Source organism: Anopheles bellator, chromosome 2 (assembly GCF_943735745.2).
Source record: "Anopheles bellator chromosome 2, idAnoBellAS_SP24_06.2, whole genome shotgun sequence".
Classification (NCBI taxonomy): Eukaryota; Metazoa; Arthropoda; class Insecta; order Diptera; family Culicidae; genus Anopheles; species Anopheles bellator.
In genome coordinates, this window is record NC_071286.1 from 74,741,311 (window position 1) to 74,752,348 (window position 11,038).

The following is an 11,038-nucleotide window of genomic DNA, read 5'->3' on the forward strand; positions in this document are numbered from 1 at the left end:
GGGTTTTGAAGCGCGAAAAAAAATTATTGCAAATGTTTGCACTCCGTGTTGTCTGTACATAGGCTTAGGGTCCGTATACAAAACAAATCATCAGACACGCACACACTCGCCTGTACAGCTTAACCCGACGGCGAGTGTTTCACGTGGACCGGCAACGTGCGCTTGGGCAAGCTCATGTTTCTGTTCGCCACCCCAGCGACGTCCCGCGACCCGGCTCCCATTACTACCCCGGTTTCTGGGCCTCCCCGGAGAGGCGGGCATCTGTTGATATCGCATCGCTTTTTAGTGGCGATGTCTATCACATAGCCTCCGGCCGGCAGCATACTTGCGGAGGCCATTACATTTACATTTGCACACACGTTCCCACGTGTATTGCTCACCCGCCAAGCGACATGCTGTGGTCTGATATGCGCCCCAAAAATCCACCCCAAAGGTCCCAAGGCTGACAACATAAGGCCCTACCCTTCAGCTCCGAATCTTCGCCATCTCACGCGGACGTTGTCGGCGTCTCAAGATGCAAATGTTGAATCTCCTCAAAACATGCTTCGTTGGTTCGGTCGGTTGCTTGGCATGGCTGGAGGCGGACGGATTGCCCGTTACATCACCCCAATCGCGAGGGCCCTGTTCGGGAGAACGCATGGCATTTCTTGCATTTCCTTCGGCACTGTTTCTGAGCACGATGTCGAACAGTCGACGAGGACGTCTCTGCGTAAAACACGTGATAACAATGTGCGGCAACGTGTTTGGTTTTGCGTTTCGCACTTAAACGCAGTTCCTGCGAAAACGGAGCTTCAAATAGTGCGTGCTATTTTCGGTGAAACAATGCACGTTGTTTTTAATGTTCCTGGAAGGACATGTAATTTTTAATATAGAAGATGCACGTATTATGGTTGAAGTTATTATTTTGCAAATCAAAAATAAAATTAAATTTTGGAATTCTTGCTAGGCAAACAAAACGCCCTACAAGTTGCGAACAAACGGCAACACATGTTGTTTATCGATGCATATCTACCGGGCCAACACTTTCCGGGTTCTTTGAATTTTCCGGTGAAAACGCAATTAGCGTCAACGCTTCCGGCGTGGGACGAATCGGATGGTGCCTTCGGAAGCGAATCACAGACGTTCGAAGCATATTCGGAATCGACATGTTCAACAATTTGCTGATGCGAGAGCAAAGCGCGAATCGAAGCGCGTTCATGTGTTTTAAAACAACAGCCAAAAGGGTTGATACGTGATCGGGTACGACTACGGGACTACGTGATGTTAAACGGACAGGTGGGCTTTGTATTTCGACGAATATCTATCCGAGTTCCATCCGAGGAAGTTATTTGGGGGGTGAGTGAAGCTTAATGGTGTTATTTCTCAACAAACCTGGCCATATTGGTCCTGCCATTCGTGAACCATCATGTCAAGAGGAGGTTCCTTACGAAAGGATACCACTTTCTCTAAGCGAATGGAACGCTCCGATAAATTGCGACAAACTTTTAATTGCAATACAACAGCGAACCTATCGCAGGTCGCACATTTGCATTTAATTGCCATAATCCGATTACTTGCAGATAGTTGGTCATTTGCAAATAACTTTAGCCAAATGGGAAAGCTGTACAAGGCACAAACTTGGCAAGTTTCCTGAGGTTTTCATAACATAAATAGTAATTAAAAAGCTATACAAGCTACCTGCATTCTCGTTTTGCAAATAAATTTTTAATCTGGCTCGGAGGGAGCTAAATTCCCAATCGAACCGTAGACCAATTTCCATGTTGATTTGTTCAACGGAGCATTTCATTTGAGTTGCCCATATCCTACCTGTTTAAAAATAAAAATCCACTGTTTCCATGTTGACTCAAGGTCAAAAACTCCTTTTGTCCGGCTTGAATATGGAGGCCCCTTATTCTAGTTTTAATTTTCTTCGCGTCGGCAGCAGCGATTTCCGGCCAAGCTCCTGGCATGAGCATGACTTTTCAAGAGGAAAATTTAATTAATGACCACTTGTCGGACCAACGAACCAACGATACAATGCATGCGGCGCCACGAGTTACGTCCGCTTGTTCCCACTGGTGGGTCGACATTTAATTGAAACATCAAGCTACTGACCAGTGTGGCATGAAATGGCCCGTAGGAGCTTCATTAACGTTTGCACTGTTGCATTTTATCGTTGATGTGCGTCCTGGTGGAAATCAAGTGACTTTCTTGCACCCACGACGCCCTCGGAGAGGACAGAGACCATGACCTTGGCTTTAATTTGCACAACTCGAAAGACGTATGTCAGGCGATAAACGCAGGATAAAGGAAACGCTAGTCACACATCGAGAATGTAAAACTATACTGTTTTATTGGATTTTCTGCTCCACCACAATAGCCTCGAGTGCAGTAGAACGAACGACAAATTTCGCGTCATCCAAACGGCCAGCGGACTACTGAAAGACGCCACAGTTTCCTCTTTAGATACGGTTTCTATTTTTTGCTCCCTATTTCACTATCCACGCCGTTGGCTTGTAGGATCGTTCAAATAAACAGTAATATTTTTATTAATAGCATTAATCGTAATAATAGTATATAGCTTCTCACTAACGTGTTGCGCCAATCTTTTACCTTCATTTACCTCTTTCGTTCTATATCTTTTGCCTATATGGTTTAATGTAATATTCGCACCTCTATGATTCCTATTGCAATGTAAATATTAAATTAGTGCTGTACTGTGTCGCATTACTGATCTACGAAAGGAGGCATCCTTTCGAACTGGTTGTAGTGAACTCACATAATCCGTGCGGAACCTAACACCGCACGGACACTCACTACTTGTCTTTAACAACACTGTCAACAATAAGGAAAACAAACACGGTGCCTTCCTTCTGTGCACGGGAAGATGTAGAGTAAGAGAAAAACAAATGAAAGTAATCATAATAACGTTAAGCCTAAAATAATTGGAATCAAACAACAAAACCCTAGCGTTAGGCACCCATTCGTTCATAACATTCGCCACATTCGGTACTACTGCTGCTACCGGTGCGGGCCGTTTGAATGTGCCTAGAATTTAGGCCGCTAGGGGCGACGGTGTAATGTAACGATTCTACTCGCACTTATTCTTCACCGTGATCATTATCTGGTTTGTTTGGTGTATCAGGTACAGGGCACTTACGAAAACGGCATTCGCTCTGAAAGGATGAGAGAAAGTGGAACATTATTGTGCTCGGGTAAGGGTGAATTGCGCACTCGACGGTCGGTGACAACTTACTCTCCTTCCTTGAAGTACTCCTTCAAAGTGGTGCTGAACTTTTTCGAATATTTGACGAACTCTTTCTTGCGCTGCTCGACCGCCTGCTTGCCGGAGGAACCGGGTATGAAGCCAACCACCTCGTTCACCGCATCGAGCAGCTTTTTAATGGCACTAGCTATTTCTCTGCAAAGAAATACAAACAATGAGCGTAATTTGGAGTGGCCCGAGTGCCCCTTTTCCTCACATACTTGATCGTCTCCAGGAATGTTTTTCGATCGGCAATCTCGTCCGGAATTCGGCTCAAAATTCGCTTGAGGGCGGCAGACTTTTTGTTCAGCTCCTGGAACGCATCCTCCGTCCGGTTGAGGCGATATTCGATCACTAGAAGTCAGCAAGAACCAATTGATCAATCAGCGTTACACGCGATGGGCAAACACTCACGGTCCGTATCGGTGGCGGCACCCTGTAGCCGAAGGATGCTCTCGTTCATGTTAACGTTAATGTCGCCCTTCTTGATGATGCCCATCACCAGATCGTACGTCAGGCCCGGGTGGCTCTGTTCCGCTTTGGTCAGTGCGGCCCGCAGTGTCTGCGATGCAACCACATCGCGCCGTTCGAGCTGAATCGGAAAAGACGAGATACATCATTATGCAACGAAATGGTTTTCGAAATTAGATTTTAACGGGGCGATAAATGTCACTGTGGCTGTGGCTACCATTTGTTTTGCAAACCAATCCCTTCACTGCGAACGCTAACGATCGGCATCGGGCACTAAACCGGTGACATCCGGTTCCTCCAGCAGAGCGCATGGGGAACGTGAGCGCATCAAATTTAATTCATTCGTCAAGCGGAGTGGACCGAGTGGAAGACCGGACCTTTCATCGCCGGACTGGCACACCATAATCAAACGTTTAGCGATGAAAAGTGAATCGTAAACATCCTGGTAATGGACTGCGGTGCAGCACCGTTTGGTCCGTAGATAGAAACCCGCCCCGACCGACCGACCAGAGCCTGTTCCATTAGCGGGCGTACAAAGCAGGAAGGAAAAAAGTGGTTTATGCTAAATATACGTCGTACGACAAACGGCAGCCTGTGGCCGTGGTTTCGCTGCCGCTGTTGCGTCGCTAAAACTAGTAAAACGGCTTTCCCTGCACCATGTATTCGGGCTTCCCCGTGGCTGATCACGGAATCGGCCGCGGATTGATGGCGTCGAACGATCGGTAGAAGCGACACATTACCTGTGACAGAATCGGTCGTATCAGGATCGGAAGCACCAGGGATGTGACGACGGGCGCATCGTCTCCCATTGTCATCGCTTGCTTTCGGGGGGCTTCCCTTGGCGCAGACACCGTTGGAAAGTTGCGATCCTCCGGATGAAACCCGCAACGAACGTCCCGTACCGTGGGCGATTGTGTCCAAATTTGACGCAGAGCGATAAGGATAAGTCGCAGAAACCTCGCCCGCTCCGATGATTCACTGCACCCACTTTCACGGTCCACTCGATAGTTTCTCGATCGACCTCCGAAGGGAAACACTAGTAAACACACACAGGCACACACGCGTTCTCGAGCACGGCGCGCAGAGCGGAGGCGAAAAGACTGGCCAACTGAAGTTCACAGATGCCGTACGGCGGACACGAGCTGCCCGCACAACATAGAATCGCTTTTAGTGCGCGAAACAGTAGAGCACACGTCCGGGAAGCACCAGGAAGCGTTGTTTTCTGCTTTGGGGACGAAACTCAACGGAGCTCGGAGAAACCAGTTCACGTAAATATTTTCTGACACATCGACAACGGGCGGCTGTCAGATGGCGGGCGACAGGGCACTGCGCCGACCAGCAGGCGGCTAGTGAAGTGATTTTGATCGCCAGTCGCCTTTGTTTGGAGTAGAATTGTTTTAAACATGTAGATTTGCTTTGAATAAGGGCCATTTGGCATTTAATCAGTAAATAAAGTAGACCGAGCTGCACCAATTAATGCGATTGAGTGCTATGAGCATGTTTCGCCATTCGGCACCCTGTGCCGGCGGCTGCTTGTGCTGTCACAACAAAGACTACGACGTACAAAAATCGTCACAGTCTGCACAGTACGGAAAACGCGCTGTTGTATGCATTGTGCTGCTCGTCTTTAGTTGTTGTTTGTTACGGCGTACCTGCGTCTATTGTTGCAGTGGAACGGGCAGTGTGCGAGGGCCGTAGGCAGAGAACGCTGTTAGCATTCTGCGGTGGGCAACTAGTGGCCATGTAAGTGTTTGGCTCGTAACCGCAAACCGTGGCTCTGGCCAATGTAAGCACCATAACCTAGAAAGCCTGCAACTGGAGCACGAGAACTCTCGTTTTTTGTAGGAGGAATTTTCAATCGCCCCATTTCAATGATGCGGCCAGCGAAAACGAGGACGAGGACTTATTAGTGGACGACCCTTACCTGCTGGAGCAGTTCGGTGGGCCGGAGGAACAGTTGGGAGAGAACGATACCGCGCAGGGCAACGACATGGGGGACGCTTCGAACGATTCGGATTTTACGCTTGAGGTTGTAGACGAGGAGGAAGAAGCAGAACAGTCCGATGACTCTACGGACAGTTACGAAGATTCTGATCCCAGTATCGTTGGAAGTATCTCCTCCAGTCCGCCTTCTCCCAATTGTGAGAGCGGGACGACCGCTACCCATCGTGCTATTGATGATTACGACGAAGAGATGGAAGAGGACGATGTGGTGAAGGCAATCATTGCGGAGATTAAGAAGCCCCGTTCGAAACCACCCGACATCCGGACCGACGATTTCGTCATCGATCTGTCGTTTCACACCCGAGAGGATTTGCTTGCGATCGGCACGTCCGTTGGCGATGTGCTTTTCTATCGGTATGCAAACGAGGAGAACAAACTCGAAGCCACACATGAACTGCACACGAAATCGGTGCGTTGTGTGGAGTTTTCGCGCGATGGACGGGCCCTCATCACGACCGGCCGCGAGCGATCAATAATGGTGACGGACGTCGCGACGGGCAAGTTGACACGCTGCTGGGAAGCGGCACACGAGGAACCAGTCTACAGTATGGCCAACATCGACGTGCACACGTTCGCCACTGGTGACGACGACGGCACGCTGAAGCTGTGGGATGTGCGCCAGAAGGAGCCGGTGTTTTCGCTCCGCTTGGCGGAAGACTTTATTTCGTCGATCTGCACGACCGATCAGCAACAAAAGTACCTGTTAACGACTAGCGGTGATGGATTGCTGACGACGATCAACATTGCTCAACGGTAACGGGCGATGGGAGAGACCCAGTGTTTTGTTGGTTTTTTAAAAACTTTTTTCATCACTTTCTTATTTTAGGAGGCTTTACATTCAATCTGAACCTTACGAGGAGGAAATGAACTGCATGGGGTTGTTCAAGCGCGAAAGCAAAGTGGTGGTCGGTACCTCGAAGGGTAACTACTACACGTTCAACTGGAACCAGTTTGCGTACCATTGCGATGCGTTTAGCGGACCGAAACCGAGTGCCAATCGGATGGTGCCGATCACCGATCAGATTGCGGTGATGGCCGGTGAAGACGGAGTTATTCGAGCGATGCACATGGTGCCAGGCAGGATGCTGGGCATCGTTGGCCAACATTCGATGGCGGTCGACACGATGGACATCAGTGGCAGTGGGGAGCTGATCGCGACCAGCTCGCACGACAATGACGTGCGGTTCTGGAATGTAAAATACTTCGAAGACTTCGATGACATCCAGTGCAACAGCCGACCAGACAAACGGGCCGTCAAGCACAACTTGCCCTCTTCGCAGCGTACGAATACACGCGATTTCTTTGCCGACATGGACGACGAATAGATCGGCGCTCTCGGGAGCATTTCAAGATTGCATGTTGGCAATGCAGCAGCCTCAACGGAGAGTTAATTAACCGAGGCAACCGCAACGATGATTACGGTGTGAGCCGCAAAACGGTTGTTGAGTCAAACCACGAACGCAGGTTATGTTTAAAATATTGAGTATAATAAAAGGTATCTTAATGCGTAAACGGGTCGCTTGGGATGCTATCTCCAAACACCTTGACCGGGTGCTGCAGCCGTGGCCACGTAGTCATAAACGCTATCGGATGTTTCGTACAAACGCTTGAGCAGCTGTCAATTTTCTGTTTTGTTTTTGCAACAACAGTTTTTGTTGTCGGTGCGATGGATTTCTCCCATCTGACCCTACAAACAGTTACGAGTAACACAAAAAAACACAGAATGTAAAGAATTCCGTAGTAAGGTAGTCTCAGTTTCACGCAATCCTGAATAAGCCACTTTGGTATTTACTCACTTTACTGTTCCCGCTTCGTGTTTGTTTCGAGTGTGCTTCGGAAACAAACAATCCGATTCTGATGTGCCGCACTGTCAGGACTCGCGCCGCATAGAACATTGGAAAAGGACAACTAATTGCAGTCGAGAGTTTAGAGTCTGGCAAGAAGGCAGACGTCCGGATCGAGCTGAAGTCCCTACTGAAGGACGTAGTGCGACGGTGGAGTTGTAATTTCGTTACGAAAACGTTTTCCGTTTGTTGTTCCGTGCGGCGGTGGTAGACGGGACCAAAACATAAGCCCAGGAAATCCGAGCAGGACAGCCGGTGTTCGCGATAATCATTCACTTCATCGTCATCGACACAATCAGCAAAATCATCATAGCAGCCCAAACCGGTGCCGACGAGCATGCCGAAGTGCAATCGAAGAGTCCGACGTTAGTAGGGTGGCCCGTTTTTTCCCGTCCAATGGACTACTTTCCGGCCTCTCTCTGTTAGCACACTGTTGGCCCCAAACACAGACGCACGCACACACACAGCTACGTGCACAAACGTTCACCTTTTCGTCCTAATTGTTTGTGTTCTCGTTGTTCCGTACTCCGTCCCTCTCTCTGGCCGCACTGCCGAATGCACTTTTTGTATGTGTTGGTCCTTGCCCTGTGTCGGTGCTGTTGGTCCGGTTTACGTTCACTTCCTGCCAATCCTTGAGGTACCGCTCGAATCCTTTCCATACAGCTTTCGTCCTACACTGACCGACCTCACTTCTCTCCCGTCTTCCGTGCCCCGGAAAAGTGGTCTCCACGCGTTTGCGGAGTGAAAATCGGTTGGCGTAATACACGATGATTACCTTCCGGGTGTCGAGCAGTGTGTACGCTTACGTGGCGTACCTTGTCCTGATGGTGTACTTCCTGTGGCCGGGACGGTTCGCCAGCGTGTACGAGTACATCGAGGGAGAGAACATTTACGATCAGCTGATCCGCAAGACGACGAAAAACATCTCTCAGATGCGCAACGGTCTCCGGTGTGACTACAGTGAGGTTATTGAGGAAAATCTGTCCCTCTTCCGGCCCCCGTTCACGGAAGAGATCATCAACAACAATGTGCGGCTCGGGGGCGAGTACTACCCCGAGGAGTGTCTACCGTCTATGTCTACGGCCATCATTATACCGTACCGGCAGCGCGAGCGCCAACTGAATCAGTTCCTCATCTACATGCACAACTATCTGCGACGGCAGCGGATCCACTACCGGATTTTCGTGATCGAACAGTACGACCCGAAACCATTCAACCGGGCGAAGCTTTTCAACATCGGAGCACTGATTGCCATGAGCCTCGACTACCCATGCCTGGTTCTGCAGGATGTCGACCTGATGCCAATGAACCTGGGCCATCTGTACGCGTGCTCGCGAAAACCGCGCCACATGTGCTCGAGTTTGGACGTGTTCCGGTACAATCTGCCGTATCGCGGGCTGTTCGGTGGAGCGGTTGCGATCGAGTCGAGCGTGTTCCTCAACATTAACGGCATGTCGAACATGTTTAGCGGTTGGGGCGGCGAAGATGACGATCTGTACGCCCGGTTGCAAAACAAACAGATCGAAATCTGTCGCTTCAGCCCGGCCTACAGCCAGTACACGATGCTGAAGCACCGGAAGGAGGCGCCGAACAAGGATCGGCATGCGTTCCTCAAAAACGGCAAGCTGCGCTTCCACACCGACGGCCTAAATTCGCTGGTCTACAAGCAGGTTGGCCTGAAACTGCACAACCTCTTCACGCACGTCCTGGTGGAGACCTAGATTCGGCTTGGCTTTTCGTGCCCTTCGGATTTTCAGCGAAACTGAGTTTTATCTTTTGAGTCAGAGGTCGCAACTGTAGGCGTTTTGCGTTGCACAGCTAGTAAGTGAGTAGAGAGTTCAGTATTGTTCCGTGGCATTAGCGCTTCGCTATTGCTACGTAGTCGTTTTGTAGTCAATTTTTACAGATAATTACACCATCTTAAGTAGAGTCCCATCGGGGTCCGAGTTGTACTTGATTCGTTGCGTTCGGTTGCGTGACCTGGTCGTCGAAAAGGCGGTTCTGTTTATGTTGCCAGCGCCAAGGTATGGAACACGTCCCAGAGTCAGGATTTTTATCACGTGAATAAGTAAACAATGCCTTACGAGACAAAACGCGACATTAACACGTAAACACACCAACACTACATGAGCAAACAATTAAACCAAAACTGTTATATCGCAAACTTTACAATTAACAAACCACAAATTATTCACAATTCGCTCCTAGGGTAGTCGCTGAGTGAAACAATACCAAAAACCTGCAATTATGATTAAGCGCTGCGCTACGACCCTCCGGTGCTGTGGCCCGGGGGCCACGGAACGGAGTTGGTTACATTTGGCGATCCGCAGTCCGCAGCACTATCGGAAGGAGTATGATTAGAACGTTTTTTCTATTTATTCTCTTCTCTAGGGTAGTGGTAGGCCGTGCGGAGAACCCGCGCGGAATATGTCCCGCGCGGAATCTAGAATTTAAACTCTTTAACGCATAGTATGTAAGTAGGTACTATTACAATTGAAATTGACCACACTGGCGTGGCGGGGAACATGAGGTGACGCAGTGTGAAGAGAACTGCTCCCCACCACTAGCATATGCGTCCGATGGACATCAAAGGCGGACGAGTAAGCTTATCAGAATAGAGCTGTCTGATTTTCGCTTTTGTCGAGTGCCGAAGATCTTCGAGCTTCGAGCGGACGGAATGCAACTACTTGAGCAAAACTACAAAAAACCGTTGCGTGATAATACCGGAGAACGGGTAGGAGCAATTTTTAGGAACAGCATTACGTTAAATTTCAAATAATTACTATTAATACTAGCGGGCCGCCGAAGGGCGGCCGATTTGACGACGGTGAACGGGCGTGTGTTTGGTGCGTTGCGAAAGAAGGTGTACTTGGCAAATCTTAATAAATCAAATCAAATTTATTCAAATTACTTTTGGCCGAACGTGTTTACGTAAAAATTGCCCACAAAACGGATATTTGTTGCCGTTGCACCGTGAATCTTTAAATTCTTTGCGTGCAATCAAACTGTAAAGGCTGTCAGTCATGCATGCAAGCTGGTGTACAAGTGGACTGACAGCATGGAAGACACGTTATTTGTATTGATTTGAATCCGAATCCGAAGAAAACATTAAAATAATGCTCTTAGCTCTGTTTCGGGCCAGTAAAAGGTTAGCTCTCTTACTCAATATTTTCTGACCCACTGTCGGCCCGCCGGAGAGGTCAAATCCAGCTTTCATTACCTTGTGCTAAAATCATACAACCGATCAAAAAATCATATTGGTGGATTACAAGTTGGGCATGGAAAAATCTGGCGCTGAAAATAGCAACCCAAAAGGACATTTTTATCACAAGATTTAATGGCTCGCGGCCTGCAGCAGCTAGCGCAGCAGTTACAGGCTCCGAGGCACCGTTTTGCGGGCAACTTTACGGTAGGCAAACGGCGTGATAAAGTGTCACCGTTTCTAAACATAGTCACTCGCCTCAGTTGCTTCTTT

General features: G+C 48.9%; 3 protein-coding genes across 3 annotated transcripts; 2 read left to right on the forward strand and 1 right to left on the reverse strand.

The window, feature by feature from the left end:
* Positions 1-2,319: 2,319 nt before the first annotated feature.
* Positions 2,320-4,972, reverse strand: LOC131209167 (programmed cell death protein 10). Its single transcript, XM_058202166.1, has 5 exons — positions 4,456-4,972; positions 3,659-3,836; positions 3,466-3,598; positions 3,236-3,400; positions 2,320-3,155 (listed from the first exon to the last, which is right to left on the reverse strand). The coding sequence occupies exons 1-5, from the start codon at positions 4,528-4,530 to the stop codon at positions 3,071-3,073; spliced, it is 636 nt and encodes a 211-aa protein (XP_058058149.1). The 5' UTR covers positions 4,531-4,972; the 3' UTR covers positions 2,320-3,070.
* Positions 4,973-5,309: 337 nt separating this feature from the next.
* LOC131209576 (WD repeat-containing protein 55 homolog) lies at positions 5,310-7,222 on the forward strand. The gene is made up of 3 exons (XM_058202672.1): positions 5,310-5,458; positions 5,561-6,472; positions 6,546-7,222. Coding segments are annotated over exons 1-3 (1,413 nt in total). The 5' UTR covers positions 5,310-5,456; the 3' UTR covers positions 7,045-7,222.
* Positions 7,223-8,113: 891 nt separating this feature from the next.
* LOC131210052 (beta-1,4-galactosyltransferase 2) lies at positions 8,114-10,455 on the forward strand. The gene is made up of 2 exons (XM_058203243.1): positions 8,114-8,200; positions 8,284-10,455. The coding sequence occupies exon 2, from the start codon at positions 8,331-8,333 to the stop codon at positions 9,282-9,284; it is 954 nt and encodes a 317-aa protein (XP_058059226.1). The 5' UTR covers positions 8,114-8,200; positions 8,284-8,330; the 3' UTR covers positions 9,285-10,455.
* The last annotated feature ends 583 nt before the right edge of the window (positions 10,456-11,038 follow it).

Coding starts and splice junctions, on each gene's coding strand:
- LOC131209167 (XM_058202166.1), bottom strand. CDS start 4,530: ATGACAATGGGAGACGATGCGCCCGTCGTCACATCCCTGGTGCTTCCG. Junction 3,837..4,455: donor TACGACCGATTCTGTCACAG/GTAATGTGTCGC, acceptor TTTCCGATTCAG/CTCGAACGGCGCGATGTGGT. Junction 3,156..3,235: donor GAGTACTTCAAGGAAGGAGA/GTAAGTTGTCAC, acceptor TCATCCTTTCAG/AGCGAATGCCGTTTTCGTAA.
- LOC131209576 (XM_058202672.1), top strand. Junction 6,473..6,545: donor ACGATCAACATTGCTCAACG/GTAACGGGCGAT, acceptor TTCTTATTTTAG/GAGGCTTTACATTCAATCTG.
- LOC131210052 (XM_058203243.1), top strand. CDS start 8,331: ATGATTACCTTCCGGGTGTCGAGCAGTGTGTACGCTTACGTGGCGTAC.